The following is a 23,284-nucleotide window of genomic DNA, read 5'->3' on the forward strand; positions in this document are numbered from 1 at the left end:
AGACGCAAGCCCCGCCCCCTCCCCGGCCCGCCCCGGCTCGGGCGGCCGGAGGACCCGGAGCGGAGGCGCCCGAGCCTGTGGCGGCGGCGGCGCGGGGACGATGTGGTTCTTTGCGCGGGACCCGGTCCGAGACTTCCCGTTTGAGCTCATCCCGGAGCTCCCCGAGGGCGGCCCGCCCGGGCCTTGGGCCCTGCACCGCGGCCGCAAGAAGGTGAGTGCGGCCGAGCTCCGCAGGCCGCTGGCGACCTGGGCCTTGCTTAGTCCGCACCGCTGGCCCCGCCGTGTCGCTCCCGGCCTGACGTGGCGGCGGAGTCTCGGGGCAACGGGCCGGCGAGGGGGCGGGCAGTGCCTACGTGGCGGGCAGAGGGACCGAGGGACGGACAGGCGGAGGGGCCAGGGTCACGTGGGCCCGGCGAAGTGCCTAAGGCTGACCTGGGAGATACCTGGCTACCGGCCCTTGTCTTCCGGCCACACAACAGCTCTGGGACCATCTCAGGCCCCGCTGTCCTCTCCCAGGCCACAGGCAGCCCGGTGTCCATCTTCGTGTATGATGTGAAGCCTGGCGCCGAAGAGCAGACCCAGGTGGCCAAAGCTGCCTTCAAGCGCCTCAAAACTCTACGGCACCCCAACATCCTGGCTTATATAGATGGGCTGGAGGTACCCGCTGCCCTACCTGCCCATCTGTCCCTCACTTTCTCCTGGTTACCCATTCCTGTCTCCCTCCTTCCATGTTTCCACCCTATGTGCCCCAGCACCCCCAGATTTGGTTTCCTCTTCCCCATCTCACCCACATCAAGTCCCTTATCTCCCCTTCCTCTCTGCTCCTCCACCCCTGATAAACCTGTGTCCCCTTCCCCAGACAGAAAAATGCCTCCACGTTGTGACAGAGGCTGTGACCCCACTGGGAATATACCTCAAGGCGGGAGTGGAGGCTGGTGGCCTAAAGGAGCTGGAGATCTCCTGGGGGCTACACCAGATAGTGGTAAGGTGGGGGCAGTGGTGATGAGAGCAGGGATGGGGGGTTGCAGGTGCTGGGGCGTGATGGCTCCTTCTGCCCCCAGAAAGCCCTCAGCTTCCTGGTCAACGACTGCAGCCTCATCCACAACAATGTCTGCATGGCCGCTGTGTTCGTGGACCGAGCTGGCGAGTGGAAGCTTGGGGGCCTGGACTACATGTATTCAGCGCAGGGCATCGGTGGGGGACCTCCCCGCAAGGGGATCCCCGAGCTTGAGCAGTATGACCCCCCGGAGTTGGCTGACAGCAGTGACAGAGTGGTCAGAGAGAAGTGGTGGGTGACTGGGGGCAGCATGCCCCAACCTGCCCTGTCCTGGAGGCCCCTGCAGCCTCAGGACCCCTAGACTAGTTGGCATTCCCCTGTTCCCTGCTGCCTGGCTGGGGAGGGAATCAGTGTCCCAGGAGTGATGGCCATTCCTCAGTCCCCAGGGTCCACAGGGCGGTAGGGCAGGATGGACGCAGGCTTCAGGGCTGGGCTATTCCAAACTTGAAAGCTGTGTGATCTGGGCAGATGTGCCTAATTCTCTGAGCCTTGGTTTTTTTAATCTGTTAAGCGAGGCTGATAAAACCTGCTTCTTGGGACTGATGGCTCAGCTGAGGGACATAGCCAGGCCCTAGCATGCAGTGGGTGCCTGGTGCCCAAGGCAGGTTGGAGGCCTGTGCAGGTGTTTGGTGGGGCCCTAAGAGCTCTGGGTCACTGTCACAGGTCAGCAGACATGTGGCGCTTGGGTTGTCTCATCTGGGAAGTCTTCAACGGTCCCCTACCTCGGGCAGCAGCCCTACGCAACCCTGGGAAGGTAAGTTTCTTGCCCCTGGCTGTTTGCCCTGCCTCAGCCCCTCTGCCAGCTCGCTACCCCTGCCCTGACACTGACCTCTCCCCTGCAGATCCCGAAATCGCTGGTGCCCCATTACTGTGAGCTGGTGGGAGCGAATCCCAGGGTGCGTCCAAACCCAGCCCGCTTCCTGCAGAACTGCCGGGCACCTGGTGGCTTCATGAACAACCGCTTTGTAGAGACCAACCTCTTCCTGGAGGAGATTCAGGTGAGCCCCCAGCCCACCCTGGGCTTTGACCTTCTTCATTCTGCACTCTACGCTGCTTTTCAGGGTCTTTCACAGTTGACCCTCAGGAGACAAGCACGGACTGTGGAGTTAGGCCGATCCGGGTTCAAACCCTGGCTCCAACTTGTACTCGCTGTGTGACTTCCCTTGGCTGAAGTTCAGTCCCAGTAATAGTACAGGTTGAGTATCCCTAATCTGGAAATGCACAATCTGAAGTACTCCAAAACCGGCAACTTTTGAACACCAACATTACAATCCAAGGAAATGCCCATTGGAGCATTTTGCATTTCTGATTTTTGGATTAGACATGTTGAATTGGAATAATGCACATATTCCAAAATCTGAAAACATCTGAAATCTGAAACACTTCTGGTCCCAAACATTTAGGACAAGGGAGACTCAAACTGTACCTACTTCAAAGGGGCCCAGTGAGGAGTCAGAGCTGAAGGTGCATGGTGCAGTGTTGGGCGCCTGCCCTGGTTACTTCAGGAACTCCATGTGCACATTCTGGCTCTGGTCCCCAGGGGTGTAACGCCCTGTGCTGGCTCTGGCAGGGGGGTGGGCAGCATGGTGGGGAGGAAGGTGAGGCAGACCTAGATTCCTGCCCTCAAGGATCTAGCAAAAAGTAAACAGACCAGGTCCCCACCCTTGGGAACTCTTGTTGGGGGAGAGACAGAAAACATGAATATCATAAATAAGCCAGGCGCAGTAGTTCACGCCTGTAAACCCAGCACTTTGGGAGGCCGAGGCAGGTGAATCACCTGAAGTCAGGAATTCGAGACCAGCCTGGACAATGTAGTAAAACCCCCACCTCTACTAAAAGTACAAAATTAGCCAAGCGTGGTGGCGCGTGCCTGAAATCCCAGCTATTTGGGAAGCTGAGGCACAAATATTGCTTGAACCCAGGAGGTGGAGGTTGCAGTGAGCTGAGATCGTGCCATTGCACTCCAGCCTGGGCAGCAAGAGCGAAACTCTGTCTCAAAAAAAGAAAATCATAAATAAGAAAACGAGTGCAGGAAGGAAAGTACTGGAATGGGGTGTCCCGGGATGGGCTCTCTGAAGTGTGACATTTGAGCTGGGACCTGAAGGATGTGATGGTAGGAGCCAGAGGGATGGTACCTGGAGGAAGAGTTCCAGGCAGAGGTGACAGCACACGGAAGGATGCTGAGGAGGGAACCCTCTGCTGTGCCTCTGAATCTCGGTTTCCACGTGTGTATAGTGAGGAGCATCCGCGTGTGCTGGCCCACAGGGTTGCTGTTGGGAGGAGGGAGGGAGGCTCTGCTCTATGCACTGCCTGGACCCAGCTGTGCATGGGGAAACAGTGGGGCCTGAGAATCAGAATCAGGAGCAGGAGAGGACAGTGGGAGACATTCCACAGACCCTGACCCAGCAGAGGCCATGGAATCTTGACTTGGATGCTGCGGGGCAGGGAGGGCCTTTGGAAGATGAGAACCTGAACTGCATCTTGAAGGAGAAGCTGCTGGAAACACTGAGTCCTGTTGCCTCCTGGGCAGTGTTGGGGCAGCAGGAACTTTCTTACGTGGAGTTCTTCTCACATGGCTGGCTCTGCCAAGCTGCCCTTCTCTTTAAAATGTGCCCCATAGGAAATGGGCTGTTTCTGGAGCCTCCAGGAGAACATGGGAGGGCAGTGCCTAGGGGCCCCTCTTCCCACTATTGGGTGGAGTGGTGGAGAGAGCCCAGCTGCAACTCTCTTGATTTGTGACTGTGGATGTGATTTAGCCTCTCTCTGGGCCTTGGCCCCACTGCACCCTATGATCAGAGCACCAAGCCTGCCTCCCACGCTGGTCTGAGCTGCTCAATGGCCATCTAGGTCCTCCTTGTCCCAAGCTAGAGGTCACCTCTCCCAGGCCAAGCCATGGCTCTGGGGGTGGGGGTACAGCAGAGAGCACGGGGCCTTTGGAACACGACACCGGGTCATGATCCCTGCCTGGCCGCTCTTGGCTGCTGACCTTGACCCTCCATCTCCCACTTTGTGAATGGGGGAGTGACAGCATCTTTGGATTGGTGCAGCACGGGAGAGGTGCCAAATCACTGGATCAGACCTTTCTCTGCTTCATAGCTATGTGACTTTGGACAAGCTCTTTGCCCTCTCTTGTCCCTTTGTGCTTCCTTGTTGGTAAAATGTGGATTACATTAGCACCCACCTCATAAAGTTGTGGAGAGGACTGAGACAATCTGTGTAAAGTTTTAGCGCAGCCAGACATGGTGGCTCACACCTGTAATCTCAGCATTTTGGGAGGCTGAGGCGGGCAGATCACCTGAGGTCAGGAGTTCAAGACCAGCCTGGCCAACATGGTGAAACCCTGTCTTAAAAAAAGAAAGAAAGAAAAAGAATTTAAAAAGGCTTTAGCATATAGTCTGTGCTCAGGAAATATGAGTTGGGGTCATATTATGGCCTCAAAGTGGGGTTAGGAGGACTAAAGGAGACCGTTGAGCTTGCAGCCTGGTCCATTTTGGCTCAGTGGGAGGACAAGGTCTAGGGGTAAAGTACCCCTAATCCCTGCCGTCCACGGCCTGCCAGGAACTTCATACCCACCCCAGCCAGGGCAGGGGAAGCAAGTCAGCCCCTTTACCTCTCTGACCTTCAGTGTCCTCTGTGTTCACACCCCGGGTGGCCAGCAGTAGAGGCAACACTGATAAAGGGCCCGATGCCCTAGTGATGCCCCTAGTGGCTGCTCTCCCAGCAACAGGTCAGGTGGCAGCCCTGACGGCAACAGTCCATGACCGACCGAGCGTCTGCTGTGCCAGGCCTGTGCTGCAGCTTCTATGTGCATTTTCTGGTTGACTCCTCAGAACAATCCTGTAGATAGTAGAGCCGTTATCCCATTTTACATGTGGGTAAGCGGAACTGTTCGGCTTTGAACCCTTGCAGCTGGGCTCCAGAGCCCACGAGCATGACTTCTTCTTCAGGCTGCTGGTGGCTCTTGTCCTCACCTGTGGCTGGGTTTGGGCTGTGACCAGGCTGATCTCCTCCCTGGGTTCTATCCACTCCCCCAGATCAAAGAGCCAGCCGAGAAGCAGAAGTTCTTCCAAGAGCTGAGCAAGAGCCTGGACACGTTCCCTGAGGATTTCTGTCGGCACAAGGTGCTGCCCCAGCTGTTGACCGCCTTTGAGTTTGGCAGTGCCGGGGCTGTTGTCCTCACGCCCCTCTTCAAGGTGAGTGGAGCTGTGGGGCCCAGAGAGCTGCTGAGTGCACAGGAACTGCCAAAGAGAAGACCCTGGGCTGGGGCAGCCTGGTTAGGGCAGACCCAAAGCCATATGAGCAGGAGCTTCCTGCCAGCGTCTATAAACAGGCACCTGACCAGCTCTCCCATGGGTGGAGAGACTCTGTGCCTCTAAAATCTTTTTTCCACAAACCCCTGGCTTCACAACTCTCAGCCCTTCCTCCATTTCCCGTGGTCTGACCTGTGCACCTTGGTTCCCAGGGCCCAGGGGGATTACCTGCCCACCACCCCACTTGGCCGTCCTCCCTCCTAACTGCTCAGCACTCAGATTACCTGGCTTCAGGGAGCTGGATCCTCCACCCCTTCCTCAGACCCTAGCCCAGTCTTTCATGGGCACCTGCCATTACCTGCTCTGCTCGCCTTGGGGAGAACCCTTTCCCCTGAAGGACTTGCCAGGAGGGGAGAAGACAACAAGCAAATCCTGTATAGCTGGGAACCCCCGGAAATTGCAGGCAGAATGTCTGCATATGGCATAGAGGTGCCTGTTTGTGGGAGGGGCACACAGCTTTCATCAGCCTAAGGGCAGGGCTGAGATGGAATACGGGTAGAGGGGCTCCTGAGGAAATGCCTGTCCCCCACTCCACCAACACTTCATTCCCACCCTGGGATATCAGCCCCCAGAATCTAAATGAGCCCAGCAAAGTCAGTCCATTCCTGTGAGTGGCTGAACCCCTCTTCCTGTTCTTTCAGGTGGGCAAGTTCCTGAGCGCTGAGGAGTATCAGCACAAGATCATTCCTGTGGTGGTCAAGATGTTCTCATCCACTGACCGGGCCATGCGCATCCGCCTCCTGCAGCAGGTGGGGCCTCCACCAGCCTCTACGCTGGTCCACCCCCGCCAGACCCCACCCTGGCTGCTGGGGAGGCACCTGCCCTGGCTGCACAGGGACCCCAGAAACCCCACCCCTGAACAAGTGAGGGACCCACTGAGGACAGGCTCTCAGGAAGTTGGCCACATACAGGGCTCATTGGCAGTTTTGGGAATGCCCAGCCTGCCCAGGCTGCAGCGCTCTCATGCCCCCTCATCTCCTGGCTCAGTCACTCTCACCCTCTGGAGTGGGGATACAGTATCTCTCCTGCCAACCTGGGGGCAGCTGGGAGCATCAGACAGGATGGATGGGATTTAGGAAGTAACAGTGGCTCCCAGGTGCCATTCCCCCTGTGACCACCAATTGTGCTACTTCTCTTCATGGCACAGTGGGCAGGCAGGGAGGAGTAGGACAGGGGTGATACCCTCTTTTATGGCAGAGGCTCAGTCCAGGTGTGGTGGCTCATGTCTCTAATTCCAGCACTTTGGGAGGCTGAGGCGGGAGGATCACCTGAGGTCAGGAGTTCAAGATTGGCCTGGCCAACATGGTGAAACCCCATCTCTACTAAAAATACAAAATTAGCCAGGTGTGGTGTCAGGTGCCTGTCATCCCAGCTACTTGGGAAGCTGAGATAGGAGAATCGCTTGAACCCGGGAGGCAGAGGTTGCAATGAGCACACCACTGCACTCCAGCCTGGGTGACAGAGCAAGACTCTGTCTCAAAAAAAAAAAAAATAGAAGAGGCTCTGAGAGGGTGGCCAGATGAGCCAGATTATGAGCCAGGCCTTCCTAGCGCCCTCCTGGCCTCTCCTTACCTCACTCCTCCACCTGGGCCTGAGGCCAAACACCTGGGCGGGGTCTCAGGAGGCTGACATGGCTGCCCAGTGCCTGCTGGGTGGAAAAGCTAAGCCACGAGTGGTTCCATGGCTGTGGGGATAGAGTGGGAGGGGCTGACCATGTTGACACATCCCAACCTGGGCCACAGATGGAGCAGTTCATCCAGTACCTTGACGAGCCAACGGTCAACACCCAGATCTTCCCCCACGTCGTACATGGCTTCCTGGACACCAACCCTGCCATCCGGGAGCAGACGGTCAAGGTGGGTGTGGAATTTAAATGAGCCCAGCAAAGTCAGCCCATTCCTGTGAGTGGCTGAACCCCTCTTCCTGCTCTTTCAGAGTGGCTACCCCTGGTTTTCCAAGGCTTGGAGGGGCTCACCCTAGATACAGAGGCCTTAGCTTCCACCCATGGGTCCGAGCAGGCACTGTCCTTGCTGTGTGGGTCCAGGCTGTGGGTGCAGCTTGGCAGCTGGCAGGGGAGCAGGTCCTCCATTCAGCAGACAGGAAGCACCTGCCTGTGCCTGGCCCAGGCCCCATGCTGGGAGGCGGTGTGCATGAGGTAGCTGAGCACGCTGCACTCATGGAGCTTCCTTTCAAGGGCACAGAGAGTGGACTTGCCAGACAACAAACAGAATCAGAAAATATGTATTATTGGCCGGGTGCAGTGGCTCATGCCTGTAATCCCTGCACTCTGGGAGGCCAAGGTGAGTGGATCACTGAGGTCAGGAGTTCGAGACCAATCTGACCAACGTGGCAAAACCCTGTCTCTCCTAAAAAATACAAAACTAGCTGGGTGTGGTGGCACATGCCTGTAATCCCAGGTTCCTGGGAGGCTGAGGTAGGAGAAGCAACTGAACCCAGGAGGTGGAGGTTGCGCTGAGCCGAGATCACACCATTGCACTCCAGCCTGGGCAACAAGAGTGAAACTCCATCTCAAAAGAAAAAAAGAAAACATGTATTGTTAGAAAATGATAGAAAGTGTGGGGAGAAGAGTTTGTGGTTTTAAAAACAGTGGTCAGGGGCTGGGTGCGGTGGCTCACACCTGTGATCCCAGCACTTTGGGAAGCTGAGGTGGAAGGATTGCTTAAGCCCAGGAGTTTGAGACCAGCCTCATCATCATAGCCAAACCCCATAGCTACAAAAAAATACCAAAGTTAGCCAGGTATCGTGGTGCACGCCTGTAGTCTTAGCTACTCGGGAGGCTGAGGTGGGCAGATTGCTTAAGCCCAGGAGGCTGAGGCTGCACTACGCTATGATCGTGCCACTGCACTGCAGCCTGGGGCAACAGAGTGAGACCTTGCCCAAAATTTAAGAAATTATTTTATGCCAGGCATGGTGGCCCAGTAATCCCAGCACTTAGGGAGGCCGAGGTGGGTGGATCACCTGAGGTCAGGAGTTCAAGACCAGCCTGGCCAACATGGTGAAACCCCATCTCTACTAAAAATACTAAAAGTTGGGCTGGGCAAGGTGGCTCATGCCTGTAATCCCAGCATTTGGGAGGCTGAGGCGGGCAGATCACGAGGTCAGGAGATTGACACCATTCTGGCTAACACGGTGAAACCCCATCTCTACTAAAAATATAAAAAATTAGTGGGACGTGGTGCCATGCACCTGTAATCACAGCTACTTGGGAGGCTGAGGCAGGAGAATTGCTTGAACCCAGGAAGTAGAGGTTGCAGTGAGCCGAGATCGTGCCACTGTACTCCAGTCTGGGCGACAGAGTGAGACTCCCTCTCAAAAAAAAAAAAATACAAAAAGTTAACCAGGCATGGTGATACACACCTGTAATCCCAGTTACTCCAGAGGCTGAGGCAGGATAATTGTTTGAACCTGGGAGGCAGAGGTTGCAGTGAGCCAAGATTGCACCACTGCACTTCAGCCTGGGCAACGAGAGAGAAACTCTGTCTCAAAAAACGAAAGAAAACAGTGGTCAGGGAAGACCTGGGTGAGGAGGTGTCATCTAAAGAAAGGATGCAAGAGACTGACCTGCGAGGAGACCTGGAGGAAAGTATTCCTTGCAGGAGGAACGGCATGTGCAAAGGCCCTGAGCTGGAATGTGGCTGGAGTGGAGAAGTGGCTGCAAGAGGTTTAGCATGGCAAAAGGGGAGTAGTTGTAAGAGGTGGGGTCAGAGAGGTAATGGAGGGTTAGGACCAGGGCCCTGTAGGGTGAGGAAGGCACTTGGTACATTCTCTGGGAGTGAGACAGGAGCCACTGGGAGGTTGAGTGGAGCAGTGACATTGTCTGACTTGTTTTAAAAGGATTGCTGGGTTGCTGTGTAGAGAATTGACCTTCAGGGCAAGGGTAGATGCTGGGACACTGTTAAGGGCTTTGCAGTGGCCCAGGTGATGGATGACAGTGGCTGGCAGTAGGTGGCGAGAAGGGGCCACATGCTGAAGGTGGAGCTGCCAGTGTTTGCTGATGGGTAAATATGGACTTGAAGGGCCGGGCACGGTGGCTCACGCCTGTAATCCCAACACTTTGGGAGGCTGAGGTGGGTGGATCACCTGAGATCAGGAGTTCAAGACCAGCCTGACCAACATGGTGAAACCCTGTCTCTACTAAAAATACAAAAATTAGCTGGGTGTGGTGATGCATGCCAGTAATCCCAGCTACTTGGGAGGCTGAGGCAGAAGAATTGGGTGAACCCGGGAGGCAGAGGTTGCACTGAACGGAGATTGTGCCATTGCACTCCAGCCAGGGCAAAAGAGTGAGACACTGTCTCAAAAAAAAAAAAAAAAAAAGATATGGTGGAGATGAGGGTGGCTCTGAGGCTTGTGGCCTGAGCAATTGGAAGGTTAAGAGTTGCTATTTACTGAGAAGATGACGCAAGCAGGTTGGGCCCCATCTTGGCTTTTTCTGTTAGGCCTCTGGATGGAAATGTTGAGTTGGTTTTTGGTTACGCATGTGTGAAGTTTAGGGACGTCTGGGCTAGGGGTACACGCCTGGGAGTTGTCGGCTCACAAGAAGGCATTTAGATATAGAAGAGCCCTCAAGATTGGCCCAGGGCAAGAGTGTTAGATATAAAAGAGCCCTCCAGATTGGCCCCGAGTGTGTAAACATTAGAATCTCAGCAAAAGGAACAGCCAACTAGGCAGAGGAGAACCAGGAGGGGCTGGTGTCCTGGAAGACCAGAGACCAAAGTTTCAAGGAGGAAAAACCAGGGGTGTCAGAACTGCTGAGGGTCAAGTTTGGTGCGATGGAGAATGGCCGTTGAAGTTAGCACTGTGGAGGGCATCAGTGACCTCACCCTGAGCCAGTTGGGCGGAGTGTGGGGCTGTTTCTGTGAGCCTAGGTGGAGTGCCATCAGGAGAGCAGAGGAAATGGGAGACAGGAGTACAGATGGACTTGGGAGACTTTTCTGTAAAAGGGGACAGAAATGGGGTCCCTTTCCTCAACATGCTGGGCAGGGCCAGGCCCAGGCTGGGAGGTGGCTTTGCAGGCTTTGACAGGTGTGCTCTGCTGAGGGCTGCCAGGAGGCTGTTTGTGCACAAGGCCCTTTGCCTGCCACAGCCCAGTTTCCACCCTCCTTTCTGCCCCGCAGTCCATGCTGCTCCTGGCCCCGAAGCTGAGTGAAACCAACCTCAATGTGGAGCTGATGAAGCACTTTGCACGGCTGCAGGCCAAGGATGAACAGGGCCCCATCCGCTGCAACACCACGGTCTGCCTGGGCAAAATTGGCTCCTACCTCAGTGCCAGTGTGAGTGTCCTGTACGACTGCTGAAGCCTGGTCCCTGTCACAGGACCACGGCTTCTTCCAAGGCCAGGAGTCCTGCGTGTGTGGGCCCTCATCCTCCCGGATACCTAGGCCCTGGGCACTGTTGGCCTCATATCTGGGTTCCCAGAGGTGGAGTGAGTTGGGCCAGGTCACACAGCCAGGAGGGGGTGGATCTGAGATCCGAATCCAGGCCCCCTTGGCCCCACAGCCTGTGTGGGTCCCTCAGCCAGGGTTTGCAAGCTCAGGTGCTTGCCGTGCCCAGACAGGTAACAGAAATGAATGGTCAGCTGGGCAGGGAGGAAGGGAGCCTGCGTCCCAGCCCTGGGGGCAGCTGCTGTTGTGGTCTCATGCCCTGAGGCAGCAGTGGGAGGTGGCAGCAGTGGCAGGTGGCAGCAGTGGGAGGAGCCCAGTGATTTGGGAAGAGAAGCCCAGGTCCAGAGTTTTTGGTAAGCTCTCCCCATTTAAGTGATTCATTCACATTTTTCCAGCTCTGGGGGCCTATGGGTGGCCCTGTTCTGGGAAGTAAGGGTTGGTGGTTCTGGGCCCCAACATTGACCCCACACTCAGGAGCACTCTTTCCTCCCTGCCCCATCACAGACCAGACACAGGGTCCTTACCTCCGCCTTCAGCCGAGCCACTAAGGACCCGTTTGCACCATCCCGGGTTGCGGGTGTCCTGGGCTTTGCTGCCACCCACAACCTCTACTCAATGAATGACTGTGCCCATAAGATCTTGCCTGTGCTCTGTGGCCTCACTGTAGATCCTGAGAAATCCGTTCGGGACCAGGTGAGGCATAGCCAGCCCTGGGCTGGGGCTGTGGGGGATGTCAGACCCTAGCTGGTCTGGCAGGCTCTTGGGAACCCCAGAGGCCCCAGCTCTGCTCCTTGTTACCCCACAGGCCTTCAAGGCCATTCGGAGCTTCCTATCCAAACTGGAGTCTGTGTCAGAGGACCCAACCCAGCTGGAGGCAGTGGGTGAGTGGCTTACACTCATGTTCCCTCTTTCTGTGCCATGCCTTTGACTGTGACCTGTTTGTGTCCCACCCCCACTGGAGTTTGTGAAAGGCCCTAGGAAGCAGACTGGACATGGCCCCCTGTTCACAGACGGGAGAACTCAGGCCTGGAGAAGGGAGGGGCAGCTACAGGGCACTGTCAGTTCCTGCCATCCTGTCATCCCCTGGGTGCCTGAGGTGCCCATATCCACCTCTCTCTCATACCACTGCCCAGAGAAGGACGTCCATGCAGCCTCCAGCCCTGGCATGGGAGGAGCCGCAGCCAGCTGGGCAGGCTGGGCCGTGACTGGGGTCTCCTCACTCACCTCCAAGCTTATCCGTGCGCACCCCACCACTGCCCCCACAGAGACCAACGTTCCCCAAAGGCCCACGCCTGAAGGTGAGCATTCTAGCCTGGCTGCGTCAGCAGCTGAGAGGGCTGGGAGCTCAGGCACCTGGGAACTGTTATTGTCTGAACCCTGGATATGGTGAAGGGGACATAGGGACTGGGCCTAGGCACCTTGTGGGCTTCCCTGGTGCTCCTTTCCCCCAGTAGCCCCCTTCCCCCAGCAGCCTCTGCCCTGTCCTAAGACCCCCCTGAAAGCTCAGTGAGCCACTGCTCCACAGGAGTTCCTGCCCCAGCCCCTACCCCTGTTCCTGCCACCCCTACAACCTCAAGCCACTGGGAGACGCAGGAGGAGGACAAGGACACAGCAGAGGACAGCAGTGCTGCTGACAGATGGGATGATGAAGACTGGGGCAGCCTGGAGGTGTGTGGGGCTGAGGGAGCCTCCCCAGGGGACCCAAGCTCAAATTCACAGCCTTCCGTCCAGGGAGCTTCCATGGGGCCTGCTTGGAGCGGGCCTGGCCTCATCTGCATGGCATCCCTGGCATGTAGGCCTCATGGAGGGGCTGCTATAGGCCAGAGCCAGCAGCAGGGCTCCACTCAACCCCAGCAGCTCCAGGGAACAGGCTGGGCAGATGGCACTTGGGACATTACCCATACTTCCTCACTCTCCCCCATACCATGTCCCTCCTCCCTCTTCTCCAGTGCCCACCCAGCCCTGGCGGTCAGCAAGGAGAGGCCACTCCTGGGTCTCGAACCAGACCAGTTCTGCTTGGGGGATGGGCTTAGGATGGGCGAAGGGAGGAGTGGGGCTGCCTTCGGGAGAATGGGGCAGGGCTGGGGGCCCAGTTTCCCCATCTGGCTGACAGCACCATATTCTGGCCCTCAAGGCTGTGGGAAGGAGCATCTAGATCTCATTCCTTAGCCTCAGAGAGGGGTAAGGGAGGCTGGGCATGGTGGCTCATGCCTGTAATCCCAGCACTTTGGGAGGCCAAGGCGGATGGATCATGAGGTCAGGAGTTTGAGATCGGCCTGGCCAATATGATGAAACCCCATCTCTACTAAAAATATAAAAATTAGCCAGGCATGGTGGTGCACGAGTGTAGTCCCAGCTTCTCGGGGGGCTGACAAGGAGAATCGCTTGAACCCAGGAGGCAGAGGTTGCAGTGAGCCAAGATCACGCCACTGCACTCTAGCCTGGGCGACAGAGCTAGACTGTCTCAAAAAAAGAGGGGTAAGGGCAGGCCAGCGTCAGCTCATCCACTTAATAGATGGGAAACAGAGCCTAAGGAGCAAATGAGGAAGAAGGTAAAAGACAGTGGTGGAGCCTGTGGCTGGGATGGTGCTGGGGTTGGCTCATTTGCCGTTTAGCATGGGGTGGGATTCAGTGGTCCCTTCCCACACTGCAGCAGGAGGCTGAGTCTGTGCTGGCCCAGCAGGACGACTGGAACACTGGGGGCCAAATGAGCCGTGCTAGTCAGGTGAGCTGGGGCAGGCGGGTATGTGTGTGTGTGTTTTGGAGGCGGGGAGCCCTTTCCTCAGTGAGCCCAGGGCTACTTCCCCGTCCCACTCTTCTACAGGTCAGCAACTCCCACCACAAATCCTCCAAATCCCCAGAGTCCGACTGGAGCAGCTGGGAAGCTGAGGGCTCCTGGGAACAGGGCTGGCAGGAGCCAAGCTCCCAGGAGCCACCTCCTGAGGGTACAAGGCTGGCCAGCGAGTATAACTGGGGTGGCTCAGAGTCCAGTGACAAGGGTGACCCCTTCGCTACCCTGTCTGCACGTGCCAGCACCCAGGTATCCAGCACAGGTCTGGTGGGAGGGTAGAGATGGTGGACCTCAGCCATAAGTCGGCCCCACTGCAGCCCACACTTCTCTTTACAGCCCAGGCCGGACTCCTGGGGTGAAGACAACTGGGAGGGCCTCGAGATTGAGAGCCGTAAGTGCTTCCCCTGGGTGGGCTGAAGACTAGGGCTTCCTGACTAGCCTACAGGCCCCGGGCAAGTGCTGGCTGAAGAGCTGAGACCCGGCTTCCCCTTCCTGACCCCAGGACAGGCGAAGGCTGAGCTGGCCCGGAAGAAGCGCGAGGAGCGGCGGCGGGAGATGGAGGCCAAACGCGCAGAGAAGAAGGCGGCCAAGGGCCCCATGAAGCTGGGAGCCCGGAAGCTGGACTGAACTGTGGCAGTGGCGCTTCCCAGCTGCGGAGATCCCACTCCAAGGATGTATTTATTGTACAAACCATGTGAGCCCGGCCGGCCTGGCCAGGCCCTCACCTGTACATAATCAGAGCCACATTAAATTCTATTTCACACCCCCTGTGCCCAGCTCAGTCTAGCCCCGGGAGGCGGCTGGGGTCTGGCACTGCCCTGCGCAGTCCGCGCCCACGTCAGACGTGAACACCAATTTGCTTCGAAAGCTAAGAGTAAAGAGGCACGATCTATCAGTTTCTAGGAGACGCCCTCTGGGAGGAAGGCGGGCAGTGCCCGCCCGAGACCTTACAACCGCCTGCCAACCGGGCAGGCCAGTAGGGGCGACTCGGGTCCCAAGTCGCAGGGTGGGGTCTGGGGACCCCGAAAGTCCCTGGCCTCGGGGCAGGAGTGAGAGGCCGAGCTCGTGGAGACTCGCCAGTGATCACAGAAGTCTGGCTGAGGGCGGCGTCAGCGGCGGCGCTGGGGAACGCAGGCCCCGTGCGGGCGGCTGCGCGCGAAGCCGGCTTTGCAAACGCAGCGGAAGGAGCCGCTAGTGTTCACGCAGCGCTCGCTCTTGCACAGCAGCCCGCGCTGGTTCAGCTCTCGGCACTCGTCAATGTCTGTAGGTGGGGGCGACAGGTGCAGCTCCGCTGAGCCTCCAGGCGGCCCCTTGCCACCGGCCCCGCCCCTGCCCCACCCCCGATCCCCTCTCACCCACGCAGCGGGCACGGGAGGCGTCGAGCTGGAAGCCGCCAGGACACTCGCACACTGCGCCACCTGGCCGCGGCATGCAGCGGCCGCTCACACAGCGACACTCGTCCGAATCCTCCTCTGAACTGTCTTCATCTGCGTGGCCCGGGACAATACGGACTTCAACACTGACCCCCGGCCAAAGGCTACCATCCCCGCCACCACCTCCCACAGCAGCACCTACCTCTCGGGGACTTCCCCAGCAGCAGGGGGCTCGTGTCCCAGAAGGAATTGCTCTCGCTCTGCGATGTCGGGCACTGGGATCCTGGGAGGGGCGGGACTGGTCAGCAACCTCCGGGTCCCCAGGCGCTGGCCCCCATCCTCGCTCCCAGCCAGTTTCTCCCTGACCGCCTTACCGGTGCCACGCGGCGGGCACTGGCGGCACTGAGCACCCCAGCCGCGGCCCTGCCGGCAGCAGCAGTCGTCGAAGGTAAGGGCAGGCCCGGCCAGGGGGCCAGCGCACATGCCGTCCTCTCCGCGCTGGCTCCAACACACATCGCGCCGCTCTGGGGCGCGCTCTGTGGACAGCACCTGGCATCAGGGAGCGGCCCGAGGCAGGGACCGCCCCCCTCAGCTCCACCCCACCGCGAGGGGGGCCGCAGCCCTGGGGCTCCACACGAAGGACAGGGCCCCAGGGTTGGCCCAAGCCGACCCTCGCCCTCACCGGCCGGGCTCTCGGGGAGCTGGCAGTCGCGGCCGGAGGGGCCAGGCACCCAGGGCAGGCGACACTCGCAGCGGTAGGAGCCCGGCAGGTTGACGCAGCGGCCAGGGCGGCAGGCTGCCGGGTCCTGGCACTCGTCGACGTCTACGAACAGCGAGGGGGTGGGTGGGGGCCCTCACAGTTTGATCCGGGCCCCGCCCCTCCTACTTCCCCGCTCCTGGGCCCGGGCCTCACCCATCTCCTCCGGGCTCAGGCACTGGCGCTGCGCGGGGCTGTACTCAGCTGGGGGTGTGCAGGCGCAGCGGTAGCCGCCGCGCGTGTTCTCACACACTCCATTCCGGCAGTTGGACTCGTCCAGGCACTCGTCCACGTCTGCGGAGAGGAAAAGCGTGGGTGGCAGGGGGAGGCCCCGGGTGGGCGCAGTGGCGCATGTCTCCCCGCCGCTTGCCCACGGCCGTCCGTCGGGGAGCTGAGCTCACCCACGCATTCCAGCAGGTTCCCGTCGTAGTAGAAGCCCTGCTTGCAGTAGCACTCGTAGCCAGGCTGCGTGTTCACGCACTTGCCCTCCTTGCAGATCTCGGCCCCGAACAACATGCACTCATCGATGTCTGCGGGGTGACAAACCGTGGCTGCTCCATCTCCGCGGGTGAGGGGCGGGGCCTACCAGAGGGGCGGGGCCGGCGAGGAAGGTGCGGGTGGGGCTTTCCCGGCAAGGGCAGCTGACCCGCCAGCCCGGCAAGGGATCCAGACGAGCCCAAGCCCAGGTGAGTGGGCGCGGGGTGGGGGGAGCCGCGGGGCGCTTACCACGGTGGGCTGGGATGCCGTAGTTGACGATGTTGTTGTCCTGGGTGTAGCCCTTTCCGTCTGGGCAAAGGCTGTGGAATTCGGCTGCGGTGGCAGGGTGGCCATGGGGAGGGAAGAGGCAGGGCTGAGCGTGCGTGTGGGCTTAGGGCCACAGCCCGCCGCCTATTTCCTAACTGCCAGGGGGCGCTATTTCCCACATTTGGCTTCCAGATGAACAAACTGAAGATCTGGGAAGGGACCTGCTGGGCTCCCTGACCTGAGCTGTAGACCGGGCAGGGGTAGATTTCACAGTGGTCGCCCCAGCCGGCGCCCAGCGAGCAGCAGCACTCCTGTTGGGTGACATTGGTGGCCAATACGCTGTCGCAGAACACCGTGTCATCGAAGTTCAGGTAGCACTCCTTCTTGTGGTGGGGCTGCTCCACCTCTGAAGGGCGGAGGGGCAGCTCAGGGCCATGCACAGACCGCCTTGGCCCTGTCCACCCTGCCCACCCACCACAGCTCTCTCCTCCCACCTTCCCTGGCTCCCCTGAGCCGCCTCCTGAGAGCTGGCTCTGTTGTCAATGGGGTGTTCTGGGCCCTTCATGATCTGGCCCCACTAGACTCCCCCAGCCAAAAGGGATTTCTTCTGGTTCCCCAAATTCAGGAGGGTGGGGCCAGGACACATCTGAACCCCAGCTGCAGCTCAGGGGAGCTGTCCATTTTGACGGAGAGCTGGGAGGACACTCACCCTCACAACCGTGCTGGTCCTGGGTGGGAGTGAAGCCGTCATCACAGACACACACATAGGAGCCCTGCAGGTTCTTGCATGCCCCATGGGGAAGGCACAGGCCCGGGTCCTGGCTGCACTCATCTATGTCTGGGGGGCAAGAGTAGCTCAGATAGAAACCCAGCCCCTCTTTCCCTGGGGCTGTACCTCAAGGGCCTCACACAAGTTCAGAACCTGAATTTTCCACTTTGGTTTCAAAGTGTGTACAGCAGGAAGTCTGCTGTGTCAGTGTGTGCATGTTACATGTGCACATTCGCTGCTTTCCTTCATAACACCTTCAGTGGCTCCCACTACCTTTACATGACCTAAAGGTATTGGAAGCCCAAAGGGAAAGGCCTCAAACACCACTCACTCAGCTTGGCATTTGATGCCTTTTGAACTGGGCTTCCAATACCTTTAGGTCTCATCATGCCTTACTCTGGTCCACCCTCCACTCCCCGGCTCTGTGCTGAGGGCACCCTCCCCTCCTCCGTAAACACAACTAGCTCCTTCCAGATCTCTGTGTTTTGCAACTACTGCTCTTTGGTCCTAGAATGACTTCCCGTGCCTTGCCTTTCCCATGCCTAGGGAACCCCTACTTATGCCTCAAGTCCAGTTCAACATTCACCTCCCCATTGCAGTTAATCATGAGTCCACACCTTTCTTGGCACCAAGGATCCTGAACTGTCAGAATGAGTCTACATGTCGGCCTCCCCTAGCTGGGAGCCCTGGCTAATTGCTGATTACCTAGTACAAAGCATAGATCCTGGAAAATAGTCGGTACTCAAACTTTTTTTTGAGATGGAGTCTCACTCTGTCACCCAGATTGGAGTGCAGTGGTGCAATCTCAGCTCACTGCAACCTCCACCTCCAGGGTTCAAGCGATTCTCCTGCCTCAACCTCCCAAGTAGCCGGGACTGCATGTGTGTGCCACCACACCTGGCTAATTTTTGTATTCTTAGTAGAGATGGGGTTTCACCATATTGGCCAGGCTGGTCTTGAACTCCTGTCCTCATCATGATCTGCCTACCTCGGCCTCCCAAAGTGCTGGGGATTACAAGCATGAGCCACCACGCCTGGCCCAAACTTTTGTTGGATGAATGCATGTATAGGTGAGTTGATGGCTAAGACTAATACATTAATATCTGTAAAGAGCTTAACAGAGTGTCTGGCACATCATAAGCCCCACAATAGCACTAACTGTCATGTTTACTGTGATCATTGTTATTCTAGGTGAAAGAGTGGAAAGCTGAGTGGGTGGATGGATGGATGGATGGATGGGTGGATAGATGAATGGAAAGAAAGAGAAAGGCCATAGTATGTCTAGGGAATTACTGCTCCCTGCTGCACCCCTCAGGAACCCTAAGCCAGTCCCCCATACCTTGGCACTTCCTGCCACCCACCAGCCGATGCCCCTGGGGGCAAAGACATCTGTAGGAGCCATTGGTATTGATGCAGTCACCCCCAATGCAGGCCGCAGGGAAGTCACACTCATCAATATCTGTAGGGGAAGGAAGGGGTGGAAAAATCTCAAGGGCTAATCACCACCCCACCGAGCCTGAGGCTGCCAAAGCTTTCCCCCAGAGCCCTGCGTCAGTCCCACACCCCCATGCCCCAACTGAGATCTGGATAGGGACTGGAGGTGGGCAGTGGGGGTCCCGGGGTAGGGAGGGACAGGTCAGCACCCCAGCTCTAAGATGCCTCACCCTCGCAGTGGCTCCGGTCCCTGGACAGATGGTAGCCAGAGAGGCACTGACACTGGAAAGATCCTGGCGTATTTGTGCAGATGCCATTGTCACACACGTCCCCAGCCTCACACTCGTCCACATCTGCAGGGCACAGTGTCAGAGGGCCAGGCTGGGTGGTCTTGCATTTCTACTACTCTTTCCTCACTTCTACCCATGCCGGGAGCATCAGAGCTCCAGCACTCAGAAGCACGGGCCTCACCCTGCTTCTGGGTGGCACATCCTGGGCCAGGTCTGTTGCTAAAGAGCCTCCCCCACCGTCTCTCCCTCCTCCAGCTGCTTTCAGGGCTGCTCCCACCCTTCCCTTACCTGCCACAGCTCCGTTCTTCCTGAGTGGATAAACTCCCTATCCTTATCCTTCCCACTTTCTTCTGCTCATGCAGGAAAATAACTTGACCCTCCCCGGAACACACTTTCCTGAGGCCTCTCTGGTGGAGCTGGTTGTCCACACCCAGACCTCACCAAGCCATGACTCTGCCTCTGAGGTGCCACCGGCCTCCTGCAGGCTCTGCCCTCCTGTGGCTGTCAGCACCCACCTTCCTTGTTCTACCAGCTCTGTTTTCCTCTCCATTCTGGGAGTTTCCAACGTCCCCTCAGACAATCAGGCCAACCTCTGACCTCACGTTCCTGGATCCCTCGGCTTCCGTGACCTTCTCCCCACTCTCAGAATTCCAAGGGGTTTCATCACTCAGATCTGCCCCACCCCAGGGCCCTCAGAGACTGCCCTCTTTCTACTGTTCTCAAGTCCTCACTTCCACCTTCTCTCTCAGGGCCCAGTGGCCTCCCTCTCAGTCCTCCAAGTTTGCCTGATACCCCCAGACTCTGACCATTCCCAGCAGGACCCCAGGGCTCATCATCCATAGGACTCCAGTCCTTGGTCCATAAATACCTCTCCTTCCTCCTCACTGGTCTGGCAAAGCCCAGCCTCCAGTCAGAGCTGTGGCCTGTGTATCCTGGGTGCAGAGTGGACCTGGAGCAGCCACCAACGTGAGCACGCTGAGCCACAGCCACATGCTTCAGCCTCAGTCCAGCAGCGCCCCATGTGGCTGGCACCTCCCTCTCTGAATCCTCTCAAGCCTTGACTTCCATAAAGCTCCTAGGCAGCCCCATGTCCTGGGGCACTTCCAAACTGCCATTGTTCTCCAGAGTCCCCTACTCAACCCATGCCCTTCCCTGTATATTGAGGATTAAGGGTAATTGCCCTTAACCCGCTGAACATCATTGTCTACGTCCATTCCCCTCTTGCTCCTGTTACTACAAGAGATGTCCTTTCCCCTGTCCACAGCCAGCTACCCACTGGCTCTTCTCCCTCCTCTCCTGACCCCTGAGCCCATGTCTCCTGGCCTACTCCCCTGGCATCACCTCCTCAGCCTATACCAAAGCCCCACTTAGAAAGAGCAAGAGTCCCCAGGTCTTCCTCTTCCTTCTTGCTGCCCACATATCCTGGCCTCAGTCCCCATCATGTCACAGAAGCCACCCTGCCAAGGCCACCAGGGACCTTCTTGCCAAGTAAGACATCACTAGAATTTCCATGTAGGATTAGGGGGCAGACCCCCAAGTCTTGTCCTAAGACTTGTTGTCTCACCAGTTCTGATTTTACAAGAACCCCTCTACTACACTTGGCTCATCCTCTTCCTTCCCTGGAAATATATCCTTCTCAGATGGTACCCCTCAGGCGCCCCCACCATCCCTCCTCTACCATCTCCTCCAATGCCTTCCCCAGCCTGCCCTTGAACTGTCAGTGTCCACAAGGCTCTGCGAAATGCTCTGCTTACCCAACCCACCTTGGGTTGGCTAAGCAGGCCCACCCAAGACGCCACAGCTCCCCAGGTCCATGGTCCATCATTCCAGGTGGGTATGCTGGCATCTCCTGCTGAGAGGCTCACAGAGACGACCCACTCAATTTGTCCGGTGTGTAGCTCAGCATTTTCCCTCCCAAATATGCTGCTCATTACCCCCACCCCCTTCACATGACATCCAGTTAAAAAACCCAGGAGGTCTCATATTTCTCTAGTATCATCGTATCATGGCCATCCTGAGGCCATCACTCATCCCGCCCACCACTGTCTCCCCCCTAAGTCTCTCCAACAGACCTCCAGCCACCCTCCACGCTCAGCAGCAGGGGATGTTCTAAGACAAATGGCAAATCATGTCACTCTTGACCTTAAAATTCTTCAGTTGCCCTCTAACACCTTCTGTGCAAAGCATAACCTCCCAGGCAGGAATTAGGGGGCACTCCAAGGGGTGGGAACCTACCCCTCCCCAGCTGGCCTCAGCCCCCATCCCCTGGTCATTCCTTACAGTTCCTGTTCACCCTGCCCTGTCTCACCTCTGATTCACCAGTGCCCTGTTCCTGGCGTGCTGTTCCTCTCCTCCTCCTTTGCTGCTTGCCTAATTCCTAGTGATTCTTTAAGACGACCCAGGCCTCCTTCCTCCCATTCCGCTGTGTCCCCAGGAAGCAGCCCAGCTCCATCCAGGCCCAGCACTGCACACTACTCTGTGTCTTTCCTTCTCTAGTTTTCTCTGAGTCGCAGCCCCCAGCCCCGCCTCTTGGTATATAATAAATATGAGTGCAGGGGAACTACTATCGCCTCCCCCCATTCTTTGATATGTTGTTTTCCTTCAAATTTAAGTAACATGCTTTGCAAATGCACCGTCAAGCTCTGCCCCCTAAGACTCTTCCTACATGGAAATTCTAGTGGTCGCTTCTTTGGCATGGTTCGTTGAGAAAATGAGTGACCAGTCACCTGGGGATGAATGAGCCATCTTCCACCCACCATTTACAGACAGACTGACACGCTCCCCGGTTTCAGCGTGTGGGGGGGTGGCAGAGGTCCGAGGCGGGGTTGCTGGCACTCACCCACGCAACTGTGGCCGTCGGGTGCGGGCGTGTAGCCCTGGGCACAGGTGCAACGGAAGGAGCCCGGCAGATTCTCACACCAGCCAGGCGAACAGGGGCTGCCCTCAGCGCATTCGTTCACGTCTGCGGCGGAAAGAGCTAGCCTCAGACACCAGAAGGCGGACCAGGCACCGCGCAGTGTATAGGTCTCCTTCTCCTGGGGACGCTGGGTTGAGGGGGCAGCCTCTACTCCCGGGAGGCCCCGCCCACAGATGCCAATCACCACCGCTGGCCCTGCCCTGCCCCAAGCGGAGCCAGATGGGGGGGAACACCCGGGAGGGGCAGCACCCGGCGGCCCCGCCCACTCATCCCCGGACCCCACCCTCACCACGACAGGCCCCGCCCCCCTGGCTGCGGTAGCCAGGCTGACAGGGGATGCACTTGAAGCTCCCGGGCTTGTTCTCGCATTTGCCATCCGGGCAGGAGCTCGGGTCCCGGCACTCGTCGATGTCTGGGCCAGAGGGAGAAGGAAGAGGACTCATCTGGGGACAACGTGGGTGGGCTGGCTCCCAGAGTCCACAGCAGTGCCTTCCTCCGATACAGATTAACGAGACTACTAGACCCCCAACGCTGAGAGCCCTGGAGCCGAGCAGAGACAAGAATGCAGGACGGACCGAGTGCGGTGGCTCACGCCTGTAATTTCAGCACTTTGGAAGACCAAGGTGGGCAGATCACCTGAGGTTAAGAGTTCGAGACCAGCCTGACCAACATGGTGAAACCCTGTCTCTACTAAAACTACAAAATTAGCCAGGCGTGGTGGTGCATGCCTGTAATCCCAGCTACTCGGTAGGCCGAGGCAAGAGAATCGCTTCAACCTGGGAAGCAGAGGTTGTGGTGAGACGGGATCACGCCACAGCAGCCCAGGCAACAAGAGTAAAACTCCATCTCAGAACAGAAAAAAAAAAAAAGGAAAAGAAAAGAAAGAATGAAAATGCAGGCTGGGCAAGGTGGTTCATGCCTGTAATCCCAGTACTTTGGGAGGCTGAGGCGGGTGGAGCACCTGAGGTTGGGAGTTCGAGACCAGCCTGACCAACATGAAGAAAACCTGGCTCTACTAAAAGTACAAAAATTAGCCGGGCATGGTGGCGCATGCCTGTAATCCCAACTACTCGGAAGGCTGAGGCAGGAGAATTGCTTGAACCCGGGAGGCGGAGGTTGCAGTCAGTGAGCCGAGATCGCGCCACTGCACTCCAGCTTGGGTGACAGAACAAGACTCTGTCTTTAAAAAAAAAAAAAATGCAGGCCCCCTAGCCCCACTCCAGGTGGAGAGACAGCTAAGGAGCCCCGCTTTGGTCAAGATGGGGTCCCCTCACCTTCGCACACAGGAGGCCGGGAGGCTTTGAGCCTGTAGCCAGGGTAGCAGTTGCACTTGTAGTGACCCGGAAAATTGATGCAGAATCCGCCGTCGCCGCATAGGTGGGGCTTAGCACACTCATTCAGGTCTGTGGGGGAGGAAGGGACCACGAAGGGGGTGTA

General features: G+C 57.8%; 2 protein-coding genes across 14 annotated transcripts in view; one reads left to right on the forward strand and one right to left on the reverse strand.

The window, feature by feature from the left end:
- SCYL1 (SCY1 like pseudokinase 1) lies at positions 1-14,326 on the forward strand. 9 transcript variants are annotated; one of them, XM_078341418.1, is made up of 18 exons: positions 1-211; positions 517-657; positions 860-987; positions 1,062-1,288; positions 1,721-1,811; positions 1,900-2,055; positions 5,092-5,250; positions 6,009-6,116; positions 7,110-7,223; positions 10,506-10,661; positions 11,277-11,465; positions 11,578-11,653; positions 11,906-12,070; positions 12,298-12,440; positions 13,426-13,497; positions 13,597-13,812; positions 13,900-13,954; positions 14,066-14,326. In XM_078341418.1, the coding sequence occupies exons 3-18, from the start codon at positions 868-870 to the stop codon at positions 14,188-14,190; spliced, it is 2,172 nt and encodes a 723-aa protein (XP_078197544.1). In that variant the 5' UTR covers positions 1-211; positions 517-657; positions 860-867; the 3' UTR covers positions 14,191-14,326. The 9 variants fall into 9 exon arrangements, with proteins under 9 accessions (XP_078197544.1, XP_035119193.1, XP_078197541.1 ...); XM_035263302.3 differs by having other exon boundaries at positions 860-982; XM_078341415.1 differs by having other exon boundaries at positions 860-982; positions 13,634-13,812.
- LTBP3 (latent transforming growth factor beta binding protein 3) overlaps positions 14,207-23,284 on the reverse strand; it is a 19,045-nt gene continuing 9,967 nt past the window's right edge. For 3 of the 5 annotated variants that reach the window (XM_035263293.3, XM_035263294.3, XM_035263292.3), the window contains 15 exons: positions 23,122-23,250; positions 22,137-22,259; positions 21,770-21,892; positions 18,871-18,993; positions 18,546-18,665; positions 17,147-17,275; positions 16,676-16,843; positions 16,420-16,503; positions 16,095-16,223; positions 15,850-15,987; positions 15,619-15,759; positions 15,311-15,472; positions 15,139-15,219; positions 14,919-15,050; positions 14,207-14,824 (listed from right to left, as the gene is read on the reverse strand). In XM_035263293.3, coding sequence (XP_035119184.3) covers positions 14,673-14,824; positions 14,919-15,050; positions 15,139-15,219; positions 15,311-15,472; positions 15,619-15,759; positions 15,850-15,987; positions 16,095-16,223; positions 16,420-16,503; positions 16,676-16,843; positions 17,147-17,275; positions 18,546-18,665; positions 18,871-18,993; positions 21,770-21,892; positions 22,137-22,259; positions 23,122-23,250 — 1,934 coding nt within the window. In that variant the 3' untranslated portion in view covers positions 14,207-14,672. The remainder of the gene's footprint in view (positions 14,825-14,918; positions 15,051-15,138; positions 15,220-15,310; positions 15,473-15,618; positions 15,760-15,849; positions 15,988-16,094; positions 16,224-16,419; positions 16,504-16,675; positions 16,844-17,146; positions 17,276-18,545; positions 18,666-18,870; positions 18,994-21,769; positions 21,893-22,136; positions 22,260-23,121; positions 23,251-23,284) is intronic. The other 2 variants (XM_035263296.3, XM_054241059.2) reach the window with 1 other exon arrangement.

Source organism: Callithrix jacchus, chromosome 10 (genome assembly GCF_049354715.1).
Source record: "Callithrix jacchus isolate 240 chromosome 10, calJac240_pri, whole genome shotgun sequence".
Lineage (NCBI taxonomy): Eukaryota > Metazoa > Chordata > Mammalia > Primates > Cebidae > Callithrix > Callithrix jacchus.

Bases quoted from the DNA above. Each gene is read 5' to 3' on its own strand.
- SCYL1 (XM_035263302.3), top strand. From the start codon at position 101: ATGTGGTTCTTTGCGCGGGACCCGGTCCGAGACTTCCCGTTTGAGCTC. The intron at 1,289-1,720 runs GTGGGTGACTGG...TCACTGTCACAG, and splicing joins AGAGTGGTCAGAGAGAAGTG to GTCAGCAGACATGTGGCGCT. The intron at 2,056-5,091 runs GTGAGCCCCCAG...CCACTCCCCCAG, and splicing joins TCTTCCTGGAGGAGATTCAG to ATCAAAGAGCCAGCCGAGAA.